Source organism: Oncorhynchus nerka, linkage group LG12 (genome assembly GCF_034236695.1).
Source record: "Oncorhynchus nerka isolate Pitt River linkage group LG12, Oner_Uvic_2.0, whole genome shotgun sequence".
NCBI classification, from domain to species: domain Eukaryota; kingdom Metazoa; phylum Chordata; class Actinopteri; order Salmoniformes; family Salmonidae; genus Oncorhynchus; species Oncorhynchus nerka.
The window spans coordinates 27805577-27829235 of record NC_088407.1 but is presented as its reverse complement, the minus strand read 5'-3'; the positions used below and the strand labels follow the sequence as shown (position 1 = coordinate 27829235).

Sequence of the window (23659 nt, the reverse complement as noted above, 5' to 3'; positions counted from 1 at the left end):
CATTTGTGGGGAATTTATGTTTGATGAGAATAGTGTTGAGATGAAGGGGAATTAGATTGTAATTTGTTTCAATGATTAAACTGTTTTTTGATAAAGATTGTAAAAAGAAAAAAAAGAAAGAATCCTGAAAGAGGAGTTATGATTCTGATGCAGATTTAAAAACAGTTGGAGTTAAGGTTAGATTTGATTAATGATGGGTGAAGAGTCGGGTAAACATTTATAATAATATTTTTATTTTGTAGATTTGAATGTATAATATTTGATCAAAGGGAGGATTGATAGAGGAAAATATGTTTGAAATGACTAATTATGTATACATTCCAATCAGAAACTGACTAGTCCAAATGCTATAATGTACTGTCCCTCTTGCTCCCTTTCACAATTGTATATAATGTAGTCAGGAAGTTTAGTAACAATGAAGGTCTGTTCTTTAAGTTCATTCAGTTGTACAAATCTCCAGGTGGTGGGAACGGGCCATCTCCAAAATGGTCGGGAATGTTGATTTATGCTGACTGGCCTTGACTTCGTGCTGATAACGCCGGAGGCTTGAGAATTAGAGGGGCCCTCTGTTTGTGAAACGGAACATTTGGAAAACGCTGACGTCATTTTCAGTTTATAACCTGTGGTAATGTGTGTAAGCATTTAGTACTCTCTGGAATTAAACGCTCTTTACCTGGCTTTTAAGACTGGTCTCGATCTACTTCATGCATAATTAATGAACTTACACCTCATTAATGAATAGAAACGAGTGTGAAATTGGTTTTGGCAATTAAAGCATAGAGTAATTTAGAATTTCTCTATCACCAACAAAAGTCAGTCTGCCGTAGTTGTTATAATGGATACTTCAGAATACCATTCGGAACTGTTTTTAGTCCAGGTGCGTTTACCAGACTAAAGTATTTAAACAGCTGCAGTCTGAATAATTATTCTTTAGTTTGTAGATTTCTTCACCATTTCAACGTGGGAAGGATCTGCACATTCTCTGGTTTTGTCCTTTGGTAGAGTTGTAGTTTAAACCACTTTACACACCAGCGTCACCCGGCATGTTTTGGTCTTAGAAATTCAACCATTTGCATCCTTAGCTTACACCGTGGTTTGCATGGTCTATAGAATTGTAGCCATTTCATCGTAAGGACTCCATCCGGGCATTCTTTGACTTAATGTACATTTTGGAGTAAGTGGGTTTTATACTCTGTGGAAGAAGGGGCAGTTCTATGACGCCTAATGTGATGTCTGGGCACACGGGGTTGTGGCCACTGACTAGTTAAACTTTATATGAAATCTATACTCTCATTTAGAAGGTTACATCACATTACATCTTCTCACAAATAGTTTCATGTTTAATCACATACATTTCACAATATTTAGATGTTGACCTGACAGCTGGGAAATGTACACTTTAAGAGATACAGTTGTGTGTTTCCTGCCCTTCATGAGATTTACATTTACATTACATTTAAGTCATTTAGCAGACGCTCTTATCCAGAGCGACTTACAAATTGGTGCGTTCACCTTATGACATCCAGTGGAACAGTAGTGCATCTAAATCTTTTAAGGGGGGGTGAGAGGGATTACTTTATCCTATCCTAGGTATTCCTTAAAGAGGTGGGGTTTCAGGTGTCTCCGGAAGGTGGTGATTGACTCCGCTGTCCTGGCGTCGTGAGGGAGTTTGTTCCACCATTGGGGGGCCAGAGCAGCGAACAGTTTTGACTGGGCTGAGCGGGAACTGTACTTCCTCAGTGGTAGGGAGGCGAGCAGGCCAGAGGTGGATGAACGCAGTGCCCTTGTTTGGGTGTAGGGCCTGATCAGAGCCTGGAGGTACTGAGGTGCCGTTCCCCTCACAGCTCCGTAGGCAAGCACCATGGTCTTGTAATGAAACACACCCAAGAACACAGTGGTCACCATCATTCTTCGATGGAAGAAGTTTGGAACCACCAAGCCCTTAACTGACAAGGACCATTCCCACATTCTCAAAAATAGAAACATTGTTTAATTATTCAAAGTTTGATTGTCCAAGGGTCTCTCTGTGTTCCACAGTTTACATTCCAATCTCGAACACCACAGAGCATAGGGGCAGCGTATTTTATGACCGACCATAACACAGTCGACTTCCCGCTCTCCCCCTCGGAGAGAGAGCACGCTGTAGCGCCGGACCCGCCTGTAACCTGATCCTTCAGGAGCGTTATGAGAACGACAAAGATAAGAGACCTCACCACTGCCCTCATTGTGATTAGAGTTTCTTATATCAATCAAATCTCACAAGACACATGCATACTTTTAAACATTAAATCTCACCAGAGAATACATAATGGGGAGAAACCTTACTCCTGCTCTGACAGTGAAAAGTGCTTTACTACATCAAGTAAATGGAAAGTCCATCAGGGAGTGCATATTTGAGAAAAACGTATCACTAAACAGGTTTCCATCCTACCTTTTTGCGTGAATAAAATACATTTTGGATTAAACATTTCACGACAAGCCTGCTGGAAGCAACAAATTTGTTGGTAAACTTTCCAAATGTCGACAAAGTAAAATACGCTAGACAGGGATGTGATCTTTCTGTGTCTTTAAAATGTATTATGCAAGAAATGGCAGTGGACACGCTTTTATGCGCAAATATTGATATTATAACCATCATATCGTAGTAAACTTGGAGTCACACGATGATTTGTTTTGTGGTCCTCCCACTACGACTCGGGAAAGAATGCAGTTTATTAGGCTAGAGATGAAATAAGGTATGATAAGTGGTGTAGTGGTGCCTGGAGAATTGGATATGCTCTAATTCTGCCCGCCGGCAAAGGAAAGGCACCCTGTGAGAAATTATATGAGAAACAGTTACATACACTCTGAATGACATAAAATGATGAATCCCATATTGGTATTTAAAAGTCAGGTCAACCCAAGTTGTACTGTGCAGTAGGCTAATAGTAGGCCTACTATTGAAACTGATAAACTGAGTCAGAAATTCCCAGGTTTCAGATTTTCCCCCAAAATTTTTTTGTGGGGTTTCGTTCTCAAAGTCACACTTCTTTTAACACACAAAATGTTATTTTCTACGTCAATAACAATGCTTAAACTACATCAGGAGACCACTTTTGAGGTCTGGGAAAAATCTAAGAAATTTTGATTTTTGAGAGTAGGTACCCTTTATTTCAAGTGTGCAGGCACCTAGCACTACCTTTTGATTTGGGTGTTTCCAACACATGAGATGGAGTTTGCAAAGGAAATGGCCGCTGGAATAACGCAAATAATCATGATATGTTTCTAAAAATAGGCTACATTGTAGCTAGTTAACATTTAATGGAGACGGTTTTTGGGAAAGCCTTTCCATCTAACAGAAGACAGTTTCCCCTATCATTAGCGTCGCTATATTTTTCCTGTTCCTTAATTGTTTGAAACTTAGATATTTTACTTCATATTATGAGGTATGTCTTACCTCAGCTGCATATAGCCAAAATCCCACCATAGAACTGTAGAGGCAATTATTTGTATAAAGACTTTGTCATATGCGGTCTCCTGTTCTATTGGTTTTCTTTCAACTTTGTTTCATTGTCTAGCAGCCAAAGGCATTATCTTATGCAACTCATGTTGCATCTTTAAACCTCCCCCCCCCCCCCCCCTCTTTCTAATGCATAGTTCCATCTCTGTCCATGAAACCGCTTGTATGTGAAGTGCGCATTTTTAGAACGTGTTTTCCCGCAAAATGCATTTTGGAACATTCATTTGTAGGCCTACTGCCGTGTGTAGATAGCTGCGCCTAAAATGGGAAGAAATACTAGTTTATCAACATTTTAAACTAAACATTCTGATCTGTTCCATCAGCCCTATTAGTTAATATGGCGTATACAGTTGAAGTCGGAAGTTTACATACACCTTAGCCACCTTAACTTGGGTCAAACATTTCAGCTAGCCTTCCACAAGCTTCCCACAATAAGTTGGGTGAATTTTGGCCCATTCCTCCTGACAGAGCTGGTGTAACTGAGTCAGGTTTGTTGGCCTCCTTGCTCACACATGCTATTTCAGTTTGTGATGGCCCTTCCAATACCTTGACTTTGTTGTCCTTAAGCCATTGTGCCACAACTTTGGAAGTATGCTTGAGGTCATTGTCCATTTGCAAGACCCATTTTCAACCAAGCTTTAACTTCCTGACTGATGTCTTGAGATGTTGCTTCAATATATCCACATAATCTTCCTGCCTTCATGATGCCACCTATTTTGTGAAGTGCACCAGTCCCTCCTGCAGCAAAACACCCCCACAACATGATGCTGTCACCCCTGTGCTTCACGGTTGGGATGGTGTTCTTCGGCTTGCAAGCCTCCCTCTTTTTCCTCTAAACATAACGATGGTCATTATGGCCAAACAATTCTATTTTTGTTTCATCAGAGCAGAGGATATTTCTCCAAAAAGTATGATCTTCGTCCCCATGTGCAGTTGCAAAACGTAGTCTGGCTTTTTTATGGCAGTTTTGGAGCAGTGGCTTCTTCCTTGCTGAGCGACCATTCAGGTTATGTCGATATTGGACTCGTTTTACTGTGGATATAGTTACTTTTGTACCTGTTTCCTCCACATCTTCACAAGGTCCTTTGCTGTTGTTCTGGGATTGATTTGCACTTTTCGCCCCAAAGTACATTCCTCTCTATGAGACAGAATCCGTCTCCTTCCTGAGTGGTATGACAGCTGCGTGGTCCCATGGTGTTTATACTTGCATACTATTGTTTGTACAGATGAACGTGGTACCTTCAGGCATTTGGAAATTGACCCAAGGATGAACCAGACTTGTGGTCTACACATTTTTTTCTGGGGTCTTGGCTGATTTCTTTTGATTTTCCTATGATGTCAAGCAAAAGGCACTGAGTTTGAAGATAGGCTAATACCTGTGGATGTATTTCAAGGCCTATCAGAAGCTTCTAACGCCATGGCATCATTTTCTGGAATTTTCCAAGCTGTTTAAAGGCACAGTCAACTTAGTGTATGTAAACTTCTGACCCACTGGAATTGTGATACAGTGAATGATAAGTGAAATAATCTGTCTGTAAACAATTGTTGCAAAAATGTATTGTGTCATGCACAAAGTAGATGTCCTTAACCGACTTGACAAAACTATAGTTTGTTGACAAGAAAGTTGTGGAGTGGTTGAAAAACGAGTTTGAATGATTCCAACTTCAATTGTAACTCCACTACACTACTTTGATACCTATCAGGGGGGATTAAGAAATGAGTATACCCAATGCCCACTGAAAAATACGTGCGTATACAGAGTATATGAGTTGTTGGCTAGAGCACATGTGCCAATACCAGAGTGGGCACATACAGTGGCTTGCAAAAGTATTTATCCCCCTTGGCATTTTTCCTATGTTGTTGCCTTACAACCTGGATTTTTTTTGTGTTTTTTTTTGTATCATTTGATTTACACAACATGCCTACCACTTTGAAGATGCAACATATTTTTTATTGTGTAACAAACAAGATATAAGACACAAAAAAAACAGAAAACTTGAGCGTGCATATCTATTCATCCCCCGCAAAATCAATACTTTGTAGAGCCACCTTTTGCAGCAATTACAGCTGCAAGTCTCTTAGGGTATGTCTCTATAAGCTTGGCACATCTAGCCACTGGGAATTTTGTACATTCTTCAAGGAAAAACTGCTCCAGCTCCTTCAAGTTGGATGGGTTCCGATGGTGTACAGCAATCTTTAAGTCATACCACAGATTCTCAATTGGATTGAGGTCTGGGCTTCGACTAGGCCAGTCCAAGACATTTACATGTTTCCCTTTAAACCACTCAACCTTTAACAGTATGCTTAGGGTCATTATCCTGCTGGAAGGTGAACCTCCGTCCCAGTCTCAAATCTCTGGAAGACTGAAGCATATATATGCACCACTTTTCCGTTTTAGAATTTTTTTGAAACAAGTTATTTTGTTCATTTCACTTCACCAATTTGGAATATTTTGTGTATGTCCATTACATGAAATCCAAATAAAAATCTATTTAAATTACAGGTTGTAATGCAACAAAATAGTAAAATTGCCAAGGGGGATGAATACTTTTGCAAGGCACTGTACACAATATCATGTAAAACATTTTTTATGACAAACCATCAGTAGACTTGAAAATGCAATGAAACCCATTTTAACGTGTATTTTTTATTCGGTACATGGGAATTTAACCTAAAAAGTTATTTTGATGTGGACTATGTCATCAAGCACAGCCTTTTATCTGCAACAAGTCACTTTGATGAAAACACGTCTCTGTGGGGCTACGTTGTTATCAATTCACCAGCGAGAAGCCTTACTCTTCCTCTCAATGTGGGAAGGGCTTCACAACATCAAGAAAATGAACAGTCCATCAGAGACTGCACACTGGAGAATGGCCGAATGTCGCGTTCACGTGCTAGTCAGAACTAGGAAACGGCACGTGTAGAACTACAGCCAATTAGCAAGTCGGAAATGTAATATTTTCTTAGTTGAGACTAGCACATGAACTCGGCATTACTCCTGCTCTGACTATGGTAAGTGTTGAATTTCATCACGTCACCAGAGAGTGCGCATAGAATAGAAACAATTTGCGCATTCCTCTGCCCAGGTGTTGCTGACATGCCAGATCTCACAACCTGTGGGTAGGTATTTTAAGTATCAGCTAACCACGTCATATATTATAGCAATCTGTCAGTCATTGACGCAATCTTTGACATGGCATGCAACCATTAGTTGATGCATGCAACCTCTGAGCAGGGGAGCGTGACTGGAATCACTGCTCCGACTGTGGGAGGGGCTTCTCAACAAAGGGAAACATGAAGGCCCACCAGCACAAACAACATGAACCTTTTTCTCTGTTGCTATTACGATGTTTTATTTTCCTTTTCTGCATTTACACAATAACAATGTCGAGTGAAAAAAAGTGAAGCGCTGCTAGGGTACACAATGGTAAGTCTCTGTAGATAGGTGCTATTTGGCAAAAGGGTTTGTTGGTTATCTTTGGTAAAGAGGTTAATTGGACATCAAGGAGGACCAAGGCACTCTTCATATAGTTAACATTGCTTCATTGTTACGCCATCCTCAATGGGAAAAAAAAAACACATTTTGGTTGTTGCCTTAACTGACGGGTTTCGGCAGTATGGCCTTCATCGTTGAGTATAATGCAATTATACAATGTCTTCTTTTGAATAAATCATGTTCCAGTCAACCCTGATTGGAGAGGGAATGGTCACAGAACGGTCATTGGTGGACAGTACATAGTAAGCAACGATAGTGTCAGGCTTGTCCAGCTTGACTCGGGTAGCAGACCTCTATAGCTTCTACACCCCTCCAACCCCGTCATGCTCTAACATAAGGCTGCTATAAAATATATAATGTCAGAGATCCATATATAAGGAAGAGATGCTCATGTCTCTGCCCTAACAGTAAGAGTCGTTGTTCCAAAGGTGGGAAATAACTATTTGATCTTAACTGACTTGCCTAGTAAAATAAAAATAAAAAAGCCCATTGAAACACATTGAGCATATTGGTGAAACCTCTCACTTTGAACCTTCCTCTCTGATAATACTATAATATTACAGCACACACTATGTGAAACTTTGCTTCCCCTGCCAGCAGTTTCCTGTAGGTAGGTGGGTTCAACCACTTAGCTGTTAAGAAGTTTAACACATATAAGCTAGGGAACTAATAAGATAGAAGTGACATAGTCTAGTGGTGTTTTCAACTCTTCATGACAGTAGTCTTGTTTAGCTCAGTGGAGCCCCATTTAGAGACAGATATGATACCTGCAATGATCCTGATGATCCTGTTCTGGAGCGCAGGTAGGATGTTGTTACATTGACATACACTGTTTGTGACATATGTTTTGATATTGTATGTTTTTTCTTAGTAAAAGAACATGCAACTGGAAGAGGACTGTAAACATTTGGCTCAAAGTAGGACAATTATGTGACCACCTGAAAATGTACTTCACCGTAGCCTAATAGTCCATCTGTGGACAGGCACTAGCATAAAATGTGGTGGTGCCATGCATCTGACTGTTGTAAATTCAGTGTCTATCTCTCTCTCTCTCTCTCTCTATTTTCTCTCTTACTCTTCTCTCGCTCTATTTGACCTATTTTACTCCTCTTTCTTTCTTCCATGTCTCTCTCTCTCTCTCCTCTGTGTCTCTCTCCTCTGTCTCTCTCTCTCTCTCCTCTGTGTCTCTCTCCTCTGTCTCTCTCCTCTGTGTCTCTCTTTCTCCTCAGCTCTTCAGGCTCAAAGCGTCAGGCCACCAGGTTGTTAGATTATAAATCTACAGTGATTATAGCAGTTCATTATTAGTCAAAAATAATGCCTACCATGGGTACATCCATACACGCCATACTAAACAATAACAAGTAGTGTTTTATGGAACTACTAATAGTTCTCAACCACAAAGCATTACTGCTGATAGAATAACCGAAGCCCTGCCAGAATCTGTCTTCCCCACTCTGTCTTCCTCTCTGTTGTTTACAGCTGAATTATCCATCAGACTGGGGAATGGGACCACTTCCTGCTCTGGGTCAGCGGAAGTATTTTATGAAGGAGAGTGGTTAGGTCTATGTCCTTCTTGGTCGTGGAGAGTGAGAGAGGCTAAGGTTTTGTGTAGAGAACTGGGCTTTGTGAATGTTGTAGCTACATCAAGAGGACCTCCATTTGAAGAGGGTCGAGGAGGAGTCTAGGTATTTGATTGCAGGGGAGAGGTGTCGTCTCTTAGAGATTGTAATTCCAGAGGAGGACCAGGTTTCTGTGATGGTGTCAATTATATTAATGTGACCTGTTCAGGTAAGACATTACTATTATTGTGAGATTTATTTGTACATTTGATATATATCTAATCTGCAAAGAGAGGTTAAAATGTTAATTGAAGGGGAATGTGGACCATACCAATGATAAGGCTATCTTCACATCATGAAAGGTCATGTTAATGTTCATTTCTCCTCTCTCTCTCTCTTTCGCTCTATTTCTCCTCTCTTCTCCGCTCTCCTTCTTCATCCCCCGTGTCTCTCTTTACTCCTCTTTCTCTGTTTCTCTCTCTCTCTCTTCACCGTCTCTGTCTTTCTTTCCTCTCTCTCTTTCTCCTCAGATCTCCAGGCTCAAAGCGTCAGCTCACCAGGTTGGTAGAGTATAAATCTACATCTATATCAAAGCAAATTCAATATTATTTGTCACATGCTTCAAATACAACAGGTGTAGACTTTACCGTGAAATGCTTACTTACAAGCCCTTAACCAACAATGCAGTTAAGAAAAAGAGTTAAGAAAATATTTACTAAACAAACTAAAGTTAAAAAATAGAAGACCAACAATAAAATAACAATAATGAGGCTATATACAGGGGGTACTGGTATCGAGTCAATAAACAGAGTAGCAGCACCGTAAAAACAAAAAGTGGTGGGGTAAATGTAAATAGTAAAGGTAGCCATTTGATTAGCTATTCAGCAGTTTTATGGCTTGGGGGTAGAAGCTTTTTGGACCTAGACTTGGCGCTCCGGTACCGTGCAGTAGCAGAGAGAACAGTCTATGACTAGGGTATCTGGAGTCTTTGGCAATTTTTTGGGCATTCATCTGACACCGCCTGGTATAGAGGTCCTGGATGGCAGGAAGCTTGGCCCCAGTGACGTACTGGGCCATACGCACTACCTTCTGTAGTGTCTTGCAGTCGGAGGCTGAGCAGTTGCCAAAGCAGGCGGTGATGCTCTCGATGGTGCAGCTGTAGAACTTTTTGAGGATCTGAGGACCCATGCCAAATCTTTTCAGTCTCCTGAGGGGGAATAGGCATCGTCATGCCCTCTTCACGACTGTCTTGGGGTGTTTGGACCATGATAGTTTGTGGATACCAAGGAACATGAGGCTCTCAACCTGCTCCACTACAGCCCCATTGGAGAGAATGAGGTTGTGCACAGCCCTCCTTTTCCTGTAGTCCACAATCATCTCCTTTGACTTGATCATGTTGAGGGAGAGGTTGTTGTCCTGGCACCACACTGCCAGGTCACTGACCTCCTCCCTATAGGCTGTCTCATCGTTGTCGGTGATCAGGCCTACCACTGTTGTGTTGTCGGCAAACCTAATGATGGTGTTGGAGTTGTGCATGGCTACGCAGTCATGGCTGAAAAAAAAAATACGAGTACTGTTTTATGGAACTACTAATACTTCTCAACCACAAAGCATTAATATTGTTGAAATAACAGAAGCACTGCCAGAATCTGTCCTCACCACTTTATTTTCCTCTCTGCTGTTTACAGTTGAATTATCCATCAGACTGGTGAATGGGACCAGTTCCTGCTCTGGGATAGTGGAAGCCTTTTATGAAGGAGAGTGGTTAGGTCTATGTTCTAGATGGTGAAACATGACCAAAGCTAAAGTTGTGTGTAGAGAACTGGGCTGTGTGAATACTATAGCTACATCTAGAGGACCTCCGGTTGAAGAGAGAAGAGGAGGAGTCAAACTTTTGGGTTGCAGGGGAGAGGAGTCTTCTCTTAGAGCGTGTGACATCAGAGGAGGACCTGGTGTCTGTGATGGTAGATATTATGGTCATGTGATCTGTTCAGGTAAGAAACTTGTAGTGTTGTTAGATTTTCTTGTACATTACATTTGCATTCATCATATTGTTAAGGAAATGAGAACATTTCATTTAAAGGGATGGATAAATGTTTACATTATATTTGTATTTGTCATATTGGTTTATGGGAGATGTGCAGATCATTGTAGTTAAGATGTTATTAAAGCGAAGCTGCCTGATGGATGTCCTGCTGTACACGCCATACTAAACAATAACAAGTGATGTTTCATGGAACTACTAATACTTCTCAACCACAGAGCATCAATGTTGTTAGAACATCAGAAGCACTGCCAGAGTCTGTCCTCACGGCTGTGTTTTCCCCTCCGCTGTTTTACAGCTGAGTTATCCGTCAAGATGGGTGAATGGGACCAGTTCCTGATCTGGGACAGTGGAAGACTTTTATGAAGGAGAGTGGTAAAGGTCTATGTTTTTGGTGGTTGTGGGGCATGAGGATAGCTGAGATTGTGTGTAGAGAGGTGGGCTGTGGGAATGAAGTAGCTATAGGACATCTGTTTGAGAAGGATCAAGTAGTTGTCGGACTGAGTTGTAGGGGAGATGCGTCTTCTCTGGAACAGTGTCGCATTTTTGAAGGAGGACCTGGTGCCTGTGAGAGTTTTTATGAACGTCATGTGATCTGTTCAGGTAAGAAACTGCTAGTAATTGTGAGATGTATTTTTACAATATATTTCATTTTATCGTATTTTTGTTATTTATTTCAAAGAGAGGGAGATATGTGAGCTGCATTATTCCCAACCCTATCCTGAGTGACAAAACAAAAAAAACATTTAACCTCAAACAGCATTAACCATAGCAAACTACAATATTTTATCCAACATATTTGTGTTAAGTCCTTGACAGTTTCATCAACAAAACTAATTGAATGTTCAACCAACTCTTTTTCTCCAGAGTCTGTGCGGCTTGTGGATGGAGCTGGGTTCTGCTTCAGAAGAGTGGAGGTGAAGTCAAGTCAGTCCTGGGCCTCAGTGTGCGACTGACTTTGACCGGCAGGATGCAGAGGTAGTCTGCGGGGAGCTTGGCTGTGGGGCTCCTGCAGCTCTACAGCGGGGGCTCTATGGAGAAGGGCAGGGTCAGACCTGGGATAAAGAGTTCCCGTGTAAAGGCAATGAGTCCCTTCTCCTGGACTGTGACACCTCAGACAGAAAAAATAACAACCGCCTATCTGGTAATGCTGTTGGACTCACCAGCTCAGGTAAGAAACCGTTGGTCACTCAATAAACATTGTTTCTCACCTACAGTATAATAGAATATGAGAGGCAAACTTCGGAAAGTTTTCAGACCCCTTGTTGCGTTAAAGGCTTATTCTAAAATTGATTAAATAGTTTTTTCCCGCTCCTCAATCTACACACAATATCCCATAATGACTACAAATACAAAACTGAAATATCACATTTACCTAAGTATTCAGACCCTTTACTCAGTACTTTGTTGAAACACCTTTGGCAGCGATTACAGCATTGAGTCTTCTTGGGTATGATGCTACAAGCTTGTAGCACTTCTATTTGGGGAGTTTCTCCAACTCTTCACTGCAGATCATCTCAAGCTCTGCCAGGTTGGATGGGGAGCGTCGCTGCACAGCTATTTGCAGGTCTCTCCAGAGATGGTCGGTCAGGTTCAAGTTCGGGCTCTGGCTGGGCCACTCAAGGACATTCAGAGACTTGTCCCGAAGCCATTCCTGCCTTGTCTTGGCTGTGTGCTTAAGGTTGTTGTTCTGTAAGAAGGTGAACCCAGTCTGAGATCCTGAGCACTCTGGAGCAGGGTTTCATTAAGGATCTCTCTGTACTTTGCTCCGTACATCTTTGCCTCGATCCTCACTAGTCTCCCAGTCCCTGCCGCTGAAAAACATCCCCACAGCATGATGCTGCCACCATCATGCTTCACTGTAGGGATGGTGCCAGGTTTCCTCCAGACATGACACTGGACATTCAGGCCAAAGAGTTCAATCTTGGTTTCATCAGACCAGATAATCTTGTTTCTCATGGTCTGAGAGTCTTTAGGTGCCTTTTGGCGAACTCCAAGCTGGCTGTCATGTGCCTTTTACTGAAGAGTGGCTTCCGTCTGGCCACTCGACCATAAAGGCCTAACTGGTGGAGTGCTGCAGAGATGGTTGTCCTTTGGGAAGGTTCTCCCATCTCCAGAGATTAACTATGGAGCTCTGTCAGAGAGAGTGATCATCGGGTCTTGGTCACCTTCCTGACCAATGCCCTTCTCCCACAATTGCTCAATTTTTCCAGGCGACCAGCTCTAGGAAGACTCTCCATTTAAGAATGATGGAGGCCACTATGTTCTTGGGGACCTTCAATTCTTTGGTACCCTTACCCAGATCTGTGTCTCGACACAATACTGTCTTGGAGCTCTATGGACAATTCCTTCAACCTCATGGATTGGTGTTTGCTCTGACATACTGTCAACAGTGGGAACTTATATAGACAGGTGTGTGCCTTTCCAAATCATGTCCAATCAATTGATTTGATCACTGGTGGACTCCAATCATCTGAGCATGATCAATGGAAACAGGATGCATCTGAGCTTAATTTCAAGTCTCATAGCAAAGGGTCTGAATAGTTATGTAAATAAGTTATGTCATGGAAATAAGCACTAAGGACCCCAAAGTCAAGCTAAATGAATTTGTTTATTCACGCCAGTGGAGAGATTACAGACAAACACCACTTCATTTGGAAGTTCGTCAGAAGTTCTGACGAGGTATTTCCCCCTCAGCATATTTATACTATCGCTATACTACGGGTTTTACACAAAGATAGTCCAGTGCATCCTTTCTCTGCTGCAGAGGAGGAGAACACCTGGCAACCACAGTCTAGGCGTTCAGCCAATATTTCCACTCCCGCTGAGCCGACCTTGTGAGAGCAAACCTCAGACACCCTGTCCATCTACAACAGGTGCATTTTTAAGTATGCAACAGGTCAAACATGTATGATAAGTGTAAGACACTGAATAAGCAGAAAGAGACACAGTAGAATTCCACTACAGGTATTTCTGTTTTGATTTTTTTTTGACATTTGCAAAAAAAAAAAAAAAAAAAAAAACGTTTTTGCTTTGTCATTATGTGGTATTGTGTGTAGATTGCTATAGATTTTTTTTTATTGAATCCATTTTAGAATAAGGCTGTAACTTAACAAAATGTGTAAAACGTCAAGGGGTCTGAATACTTTCCCGAAGGCACTATAGGTGTGCTTTTGTGAGAAAATAAGTACGATTACCATCTCTCTCTTCTTTTTCTATTATTTTCTTTTCTCAGAGGTTGATTATGTGAGGCTGGTGGAAGGAGGCAGTCGCTGTGCTGGTGGAGTGGAGGACTGTGGGAACTGATGACTGGGAGGATGTGGCTACAGTAGTGTGTAGACAGCTGGGTTGTGGCTCCACTGTTTCAGTACTACCTGGTGGTAACACCATTAAAGGGATTGGAATTGGCTGTGCCTGCACTGAGGGAGTGTAAAATAACATAATGTCTTGACTATTCATTCATAGTGATCTGCTCAGGTAATAACATGTTAAAATACGTTATACAACGGGTGGGTCCAATCCTGAATGCTGATTGGTTAAAACTGCATTTCAGCCGGTCCACGACTAAATCTATGATATTAAAATGCCTATTTACTCTGTTCCATTGCGCAATCCATTGTCTCAGTAGCCCAGCCAAGCAACGAATAAACTTGATCTCCACTTTAAAAAGCATCTAGACAGTTGGCATCATTTTTATGCATATATACAAAAAAAAAACTGAAAAACGGTAAAACGAAACGCAGCTAATTTTCAGTCTTTCCAGCATCAGTTAGAAGTGATTGTGTTATCTGTGTTGTTGGCCAGCTCCTCTGAACAACAGTGTCCTGACGAGTGAACACATTTTCTATGCCAGGCGAAATCGCGCGTCATTACCTTATTGTTATGGATGTATCCAAATCAATGTCACTAAAAAACAGCTTAAACAAATACAAATGAAGCTACTTTGCTGTTCTGGCTGCACTTTTTGATGTGACTGAGTTAGACATCTAGCAAGCAAAGGATAAGAAAGTTGCTAGCCAGAACGGCAATGTAAGTTTTAGAACGAATGACTGGGTCGCGACCATACATACAGAACAAAAAGACTCAACGCGTCTATAGATTTGTGTCGGGACTAAAGCTTGTGGAAGGATGAAGTATTATGAATAAATTTATCAAAATAAGTTTTTAATTAAAATATGTCAATCATTATATGAATATGTTGGTAAGAAGATCCGAGGCTGTAATCGCTGCCAAAGTTGCTTCAACAAAGTACTGAGTAAAGGGTTTGAATACTTATGTAAATGTGATATTTCAGTATTTTTTATATTTAATACATTTGCAAAAATGTCTTAAAAACAGTTTTTTTTATGGGGTATTGTGTGTAGATTGATGAGGGCGGAAAACGATTTAATCCATTTTAGAGTCAAGGGGTCTGAATACTTTCTGAATGCACTCTGTTGTCTCAGTGACTGTAGGCCCACTACTTATGTTGGCCTGTGAGGAGGGGCGGCTAGCACTGTTACATGCTGCTGTTATTGTCATATCTATAGGAAACTAGTTGAATAGGTTTTTCCTGTTCTCTTTTATTGTTACAGATCTCCTGGTCCAGCCTGATATCTCTCTGACTGCCTCAATGGGAGGGGTCTTCAGGGGCTACCAGGGGCCCGCGATGTTCAGGGGCTACAACTTCACCATCACCTGCTCCACTCAGCCACAGTACCCAGAAGGCTCCTTCCTCCTCACGTTCACCAGCTCAAACAGAACCCAGACAGCTGTCAATGACTGCTGCCTTCCTCTTCCCTGCTGCAGACGACTCCCACCAAGGGGACGACAGCTGTGTTTATGAGAATTATGTTTTCTCTCATAACTTCTCCCTCACTGTCACAGGTAACAGAGCATGAACCAGAATTATAACTTTGTCATTGACAGATTTCCCACAGAGCTATCTGATGATGATCAGTCCCTTCATGAAACGTGTTTCTGTTTGCAGCCAAACTTCATCATCAGACACATTGTAGTGCTGCTGATCCTACTGACAGCCAACACCACCTCCACCTCATTTTTTTGTTTAATGACTGATTGAATATATTTGTAGTCTGGTACAGTAGATAACAGTCACAGATACAGTCTAGTTATGTCATTAACCAGTTGTGTATCCATTGGGGGAGGGAGAGACGGACATATATAGTGTATATACACTGAGTATACCAAACATTAGGAACAATTAGCAATACACCCCCAATAAAGGAGTGGTTCTGCAGGTGGTGACCACAGACCCCTTCTCAGTTCCTATTGCATCCTGGCTGATGTTTTGGTCACTTTTGAATGCTGGCAGTGCTTTCACTCTAGTGGTAGCATGAGACGGAGTCTACAACCCACACAAGTGGCTCAGGTAGTGCAGCTCATCCAGGATGGAACATCAATGCGAGCTGTGGCAAGAAGGTTTGCTGTGTCTGTCAGCGTAGTGTCCAGAGCATGGAGGCGCTACCAGGAGACAGGCCAGTACATCAGGAGACGTGGAGGAGGCCGTAGGAGGGCAACAACCCAGCAGCAGGACCGCTACCTCCGCCTTTGTGCAAGGAAGAGCAGGCGGACCACTGCCAGAGCCCTGCAAAATGACCTCCAGCAGGCCACAAATGTGCATGTGTCTGCTCAAACGGTCAGAAACAGACTCCACGAGGGTGGTATGAGGGCCCGACGTCCACAGGTGGGGGTTGTGCTTACAGCCCAACACCGTGCAGGACGTTTGGCATTTGCCAGAGAACACCAAGATTGGCAAAATCGCCACTGGCGCCCTGTGCTCTTCACAGATGAAAGCAGGTTCACACTGAGCACATGTGACAGACGTGACAGAGTCTAGAGACGCCGTGGAGAACATTCTGCTGCCTGCAACATTCTCCAGCATGACCGGTTTGGCGGTGGGTCAGTCATGGTGTGGGGTGGCCGCACAGCCCTCCATGTGCCCGTCAGACCCCTTGTGAGACCATATGCTGGTGCGGTTGGCCCTGGGTTCTTCCTAATGCAAGACAATGCTAGACCTCATGTGGCTGGAGTGTGTCAGCAGTTCCTGCAAGAGGAAGGCATTGATGCTATGGACTGGTCCGCCCGTTCCCCAGACCTGAATCCAATTGAGCACATCTGGGACATCATGTCTCGCTCCATCCACCAACGCCACGTTGCACCACAGACTGTCCAGGAGTTGGCGGATGCTTTAGTCCAGGTCTGGGAGGAGATCCCTCAGGAGACCATCCGCCACTTGATCAGGAGCATGCCCAGGCGTTGTAGGGAGGTCATACAGGCACGTGGAGGCCACACACACTACAGAGCCTCATTTTGACTTGTTTTAAGGACATTACATCAAAGTTGGATCAGCCTGTAGTGTGGTTTTCTACTTTAATATTGAGTGTGACTCCAAATCCAGACCTCCATGGGTTGATAAATTAGATTTCCATTGATAATTTTTGTGTGATTTTGTTGTCAGCACATTCATCTATGTAAAGAAAAAAGCATTTAATAGGAATATTTCATTCATTCAGATCTAGGATGTGTTATTTTAGTGTTCCCTTTATTTTTTTGACCAGTGTATATACACACACGACTGAACAAAAATGTAAACGCAACATGTAAGGTTTTGGTTTCATGAGCTGAATTTTTTTTTTAAATCACTGAAATCTTCCATACGGACAAAAAACTTTTTTTTACCAAATGTTGTGCACAAATTTGTTTTATCCATCTGTGAGCGTTTCTCCTTTGCCAAGGTAATCCATCCACCTGACAGGTGTGGCATATCAAGAATCTGATTAAACAACATGATCATTACACAAGGTGCACCTTGTGCTGGGGACAATAAAAGGCCACTTTAAAATGTGCAGTTCTGTCACACAACACAATGCCACAGATGTCTCAAGTTTTGAGAGCGTGACTGCGGGAATGTCTACCAGAGCGGTTGCCAGATAATTGAATGTTAATTTCTCTACCATAAACTGCCTCCAATGTGGTTTTACAGAATTTGGCAGTACGTCCAAACGGCCTCACAACCGCAGACCAAATGTAACCACGCCAGCCCAGGACCTCAACATCCGGCTTCTTCACCCGTGGCATCGTCTGAGATGGCAGGTGACGAGCATGGATCTTTATGTCAATGCCATGGAGATCGTCTCTCTGCGCTCCAGAGCTGAAGCCGGAGGAGAGTAGCCCAGGGGACGGAGTAGGACAACACTGATCCTACACGCTGATCTTATGTAAGTTCTGCATTTTAAAATCCATCGTCAGCCTTGCACTTGTGTATAACATGTGGTTCAAACTTCAACAACACAAGTTCAGAATGTGTTTATATATTTATAACCTTGGAAGAAATCTTAAAGGAGTGACTGTAAAAACCCTTATTCTTTTTTGTATTATTATTGTTTTGACATGTATAACTTTTAAGAGACTAACTCATTTATACATTGCATTCCAACATGTATTGCTTTTTGCCTTTGTTTATGTTGCATATCCTATCCTGTATACTCTAAGATTCTTTATCTGGAAGTGTTACCATATAATATTATAATCATCCGCCGGCATTCAATCCGATTGCACGTCGTAGCACGCTTGACATTTAAAGCTATAATCCTTCATTAGTGAAACTGCCACGACCGTTTGGGATGTTACAACAACAAGGAAGTTACTGCAAACAACGAACACTATTTGGCATCATTAACAGGCTTGATAGAACAACAGAATATGTACTGCAATTAGTTTTCACCACGCTGTCGGAGGCTCCTCTCCTCTCCTCCGTTTCTCTTCCCTTTCAACAACAAGACAAAAACAATAACAAAGGCCCTGAGGCGAACAATAGGCTGTTTCCCCTAACCTGGATCTGTAAAGGTCATTTCCGATTGAGCCGACACCTTGCAGTCTTTACCGTGAATGTGATCTCCACGAATGCAGAAACATTGCCTTTAAAATCAGCATGGTCGACAGCTTTTTTTACATTTTTAAAAGGGGGGCATTTTTTTCACAAGTTATTTTGGTTGGTTGTTGGGGTTTTCATTTTTTTTTTATCTCATGTTATTCATGATAAATGTTATGATTTTAATTATGATGTATATTATTGTTATGATGCTAGTAGTACAGTGCATTCAGAAAGTATTCAGACCGGGCCTCCCGGGTGGCGCAGTGGTTAAGGGCGCTGTACTGCAGCGCCAGCTGTGCCACCAGAGACTCTGGGTTCGCGCCCAGGCTCTGTCGCAACCGGCTGCGATCGGGCCTAGCGTCATCCGGGTTAGGGAGGGCTTGGCCGGTAGGGATATCCTTGTCTCATCACGCACCAGTGACTCCTGTGGGACTCTCAGGATCCCTAAAGGACTCTCAGACCATGAGAAACATGATTCTCTGGTCTGATGAAACGAAGATTGAACTCTTTGAACTGAATGTCAAGCATCACATCTGGAGGAAACCTGGCACCATCCCTACGATGAAGCATGGTGGCGGCAGCATCAGGCTGTGGGGATGTTTTTCAGCGGCAGGGACTGGGAGACTATTCAGGATTGAGGGAAAGATGAACGGAGCAAAGTACTTGATGAAAACCTGCTCCAGTGCGTTCAGGACCTCAGACAAAGGTTCACCTTCCAACAAGACAATAATCCTAACAGAGCCAGGACAGTAGGAGTAGGAGTCTCTGAATGTCCTTGAGTAGCCCAGCCAGAGCCCGAACCTGATCGAACATCTGACAGAGCTTGAGAGGATCTGCAGAGAAGAATGGGAGAAACTCCCCAAATATAGGTGTGCCAAGCTTGTAGTGTCATACCCAAGAACTCTGGCGACTGTAATTGCTGTCAAAGGTGCTTCAACAAGTACTGAGTAAATTTACACTTATGTAAATGTGATATTTTTTATACATTTGCAACAATTTCTAAAAATCTGTTTTTGCTTTGTCATTATTGGATGTCCCTTGATGAGGGAAAAAACGATTTAATTAATTTTAGAATAATGCTGTAACGTGGAAAAAAATGTGGAAAAAGTCAAGGGTTCTGGATACTTTCAGAATGCACTGTATATGATGTTATTATCTTATGATCTTTGGGTTAGAAAGAAGGAAAGTATTGTTGGCCTACTTAGTATGATATACAATAGATTGATTTGCATGCAACAATCAAATGAATGAATCAATAGATAAGTCAAGTAAGTAAATATTGTGCTATATCAATGACCCCAAAGGTATTGTTGACAAGATTATCACATCATGTTGCTGTTGTTATTTACTTTCCAGATGAAGACCTGTTGCTCTCTAAACTGCCATTTAATATACACAAAAATGATGAGAGCAGGAGAGCCATACAGTAAACAGTACACTAGATGGCAGCAAAGCGACCACTAAGACCCGACAGGAATGATGAGAAATGAATATCTACACTGCAGGCTACTGCACTGTACTATCAGTGGAGTCCTACAGCCCCAATATAGGCAAATACAATTGTATATCTTAATTGTTATTCCTATGTCAAAAAGCCGTGGTATAATGGCCATATACCACACCCCCTTGGGCCATATTGCTTAATTATAACCTGATTATTAACATTTCAAACCAAAGCCTAGGCGACTCCAAAACAACTCTTCAGGTCTCAGGCAAGGTTACTCATCACACAAGTGTGGTCAGTCACACCAACACCTATAGAAGGCGTCTCCACGGACCTGTTCAGGTGGATGTAATAACATAGAATGTTCAGATTGTGTAGAACAGACATTAGAAACAGAATGAATAGAGCAGACTATCAGCTACTTTCAGAATGTTTCACATCACTGAATACACACCAGCTCTCCAAAGAAGACAGGTGGGTTGTGATGAGGACTGGAGGTGGTGGCAGTACTGTAAGGACCCCACACGGGATGTATTAATGTGCCCAGTGGGATGCCTGTGGCCATGACATCCCCCATCTCCTTCGGAAATGTTAATGAGGGCCGGAGGTGACATGAAGAAATGAGTAATCAGAACAAACAGTGCATCTCCCATGGTGCCAAGGGGCAACGCCATCAGGAAAGATTAGACTTCCTTCGTTCAGTGAGGTATCCGTCTTTGCTACCAGCTATTGCTAATAATGTTTCCTACAGTGGGGTTTTATGAAATTGAATTTCCCATTCATCCTCAAAGAAGTCAACAAAATCAATTTTGACGTACCACTCCAACCAGGCCAACTGTTGACAGTTTGGTTATCATTTGAAATCATGAATAACATGGCCCAGTCAACAAGTAGAGTAGAATAGTGTAAAGTCTGGGACATTTGAGTTGTCAAACCAGTAGTTCACAGCAGCTCACACTTTATCTACAAACAAAAACAAATATAGAAATAAATAATGTCCCACATTTAGGGCTCTATTCAGTCTTTAAAGCTGAAGCGTTACAGATTCCGCTGTAATTTACGATTGAGCCGACGTGCAGCATTCTCTGTGAAGCCAGTCTCTGCTTCAAGAGGGAACATTGCCTTTAAACTTGAATCACGCAGTAAGGCTAAACTTCCGTGATGCGGATTGAACAGAGCTGCCAGACTGCGTTTACACAAGCAGCCCAATTCGGATCTTTTTTCCGTTAATTGCTCTTTTGTCCAATCAGATCTGAAAAACACCTGATGTGAAAAAATGTGATTGGTCAAAATATCTATTAGTGAAAAAAATATCCGAATTGGTCGGTCTGTGTAAACACAGCCTCAATACGCACTTACATCTTTGTCCTTTGGCTGATAAATTAATGCTTACTTCTTCTGGGTACATGATGGGGGTGGGGAGAAGAAGATGGAGATTAGGGGGGGGGGACAGTGGGCAAACCTTCCAATTAACATTTGAGTCACTTCATATCATTAGCAGCTCTGTGTGGCGCATTAGGACCCCACATCGTGCCGGAGACGCACCAGGGCTGGTGGGGCTAATCTCAACTGACGCAACACCCCTGGGCCTGGCTGAGACAGACGTCACCCTCTGTCAACACTAGACTGTGAATGAGTCCCAAATGGCACCCTATTCTACTCCCAAAAGAGTGCCATTTCAGACGGGTCCTGGTCAAAAGTAGTGCACTATACAGGGAATAGGATGCCATTTCAGGAGCACACTATCATCATCACTGGGCTCGGGGTTTGTTTAGATCTGAAATGCCGCTTGTAATGCTGTGTTGTTTGCCATGCCCACTTCACACTTGTCAATTCCATGTCACAACTTTGCAGATATTGGATGTTGGACAGATGTATAATATTGTTTTGTTCTTGTGACTGTGTCAAACCTCTGTGACCTTCTTTACTTCTTCCCTACAGCTAGTGACCCCCATGACACGCGCACACACACACACACGCACACGTCCTCATCAACCAATCACATCCCTGTATTGGTACGAGGAAGAGCCAAGGATGAAGATACCTATATATTGGTGGCGCCACTATTACGTGACACTTGGACAGGGCTGTGTTTTGTGTGTGGACCAACGGCCATCTTCCTTCTCTGACATCCAGACGTTGTTTTGTTTTCCAATAGGATAGTTGTTGAACATCCAGTCAACATCCAGATTATCGCTGCCGAATACAGCATTGAAGGATACATTCGGTATACAGTTTAACCAATAGGAAAGGTCAGGGGAGATGCTGTGTTCCCAACTGCAGGTGTTACTGGTGGCTCTATCTGCCTCAGTGTTTCTGGCGAGGGTCAGCGCTGCTCCACACAGAGACATGCTAGCTGAACTACTGAGAGCAGATACAACCAAAGGCAACGAGGTGAGTGGTTGACTCACTGTTGTGTGTCAATTGCCTCATTTATAACCTTTGTCTTCCACTTATCCACATTCTGATTGTGCCCACATTGCATCTTTATGGTAGTAAAATGTTGCTTATCTGTCCACATTGTGAACAGATATCCTGGTCCCTCTCTGTATGCAAATTATTTAAGAGATTCTGTCAATGATTTTACAGGGCGCGGTGGTGATTTTAAATGCTGTCAATGTCCAGATCACAGGTGGTTAGTGGCATCTTAATTGGGCAGGACAGGCTTGTGGTAATGGCTGGAGCGGAATCAACATTAAACACATGGTTTCTATGCGTTTGATGCCGTTCCAGCCATTATTATGAGCAGTCCTCCCCTCAGCAGACTCCATTGGATCAGTTCTACACTTGTAAGACATTCAGACACACCTCAGGAGGTAGTCAGGAAGATCGGATCACAATGAGTCTTTTAGACGTCTACACCCGTCTAAAAATGTGGACAAGATCAAGACTAAGGATGCACGCTAGAACCGTGTTTAAATGGAGCTAATGTTTTTATTCATTCTTGAATTATATTCTGTAATATTCAACTCAATGGTCATACAATTTCAAGAGGACTAGTCATATTAAATGACCATAACTTCTACTTGCTGTATATGTTAAATGATTTGATTAGGCTTCTGATGATGTTTTGGTCCTAGAATAACTGACAGAAGTGTTCCATGACAACCGTAGTGTTAATGTCCGTGGTGTCAGTTATTCCCTTTCTTGGATGGACAATGAAGTTGTATTATGTGTTATTATATTATTTTCCTAATAGGATCTCTCCCGCACCCTCCTGCTGAAGATGATGTCGGACCTGATGAGCACAGCCGTGGGGGAGAACGAGCTCCTACCGGACCTGGAGGAGGCACTCGGGGTGAGGGAGGAGGTGGTGCGCCAGCTACCCCTCTCCCATCGGGAACGCAAGGCTGGATGCCGGAACTTCTTTTGGAAGACATTCACATCGTGTTAACCTGCCAAGCAGCCTCTTCTTTGTGCTGGATCATTTGAAGACATATTTCTTGCAATGTCACAAATGTAAAATGACAGCTACTTTTCCTTTTGCACTGTTCATGATCAATTAAAAAGGTCTAGAATGATGTTGGCAAGTACCGGATATGGTCTTTTTCAAGGGTTGGTTGTCTAGCAACAAAAGCAACCCGTGCACAACTATAGGGCAAGCTTAGATTGTTGACATGTAAGCTATATTTCGCCTTTACTGAAAACAAAGACATTTGCATAATGAGTACTTGTCTCTTAAATACAATCAGTACAGTTGTTGGTTAGCTAGCTAGCACATTTGAGCAATATTGGCATGAA

The 23659-nt window shown here is 42.4% G+C and overlaps 1 protein-coding gene across 2 annotated transcripts; it reads left to right on the top strand.

Moving 5' to 3' along the window:
* Positions 1-10245: 10245 nt before the first annotated feature.
* On the top strand, positions 10246-23440 carry sst5 (somatostatin 5). Of its 2 annotated transcripts, XM_065025461.1 has the most exons (6): positions 10246-10548; positions 10897-11769; positions 13834-15464; positions 17584-17818; positions 22077-22312; positions 23118-23440. In XM_065025461.1, the coding sequence occupies exons 5-6, from the start codon at positions 22181-22183 to the stop codon at positions 23310-23312; spliced, it is 327 nt and encodes a 108-aa protein (XP_064881533.1). In that variant the 5' UTR covers positions 10246-10548; positions 10897-11769; positions 13834-15464; positions 17584-17818; positions 22077-22180; the 3' UTR covers positions 23313-23440. The 2 variants fall into 2 exon arrangements, with proteins under 2 accessions (XP_064881533.1, XP_029530341.2); XM_029674481.2 differs by lacking the exons at positions 10246-10548; positions 10897-11769; positions 13834-15464; positions 17584-17818 and having other exon boundaries at positions 17837-22312.
* The last annotated feature ends 219 nt before the right edge of the window (positions 23441-23659 follow it).

Excerpts from the sequence above, each read along its gene's own strand:
- sst5 (XM_065025461.1), top strand. The coding sequence starts at position 22,181 with ATGCTGTGTTCCCAACTGCAGGTGTTACTGGTGGCTCTATCTGCCTCA. Across the intron at positions 22,313-23,117 it reads ATACAACCAAAGGCAACGAG|GATCTCTCCCGCACCCTCCT; the intron begins GTGAGTGGTTGA and ends TTTTCCTAATAG.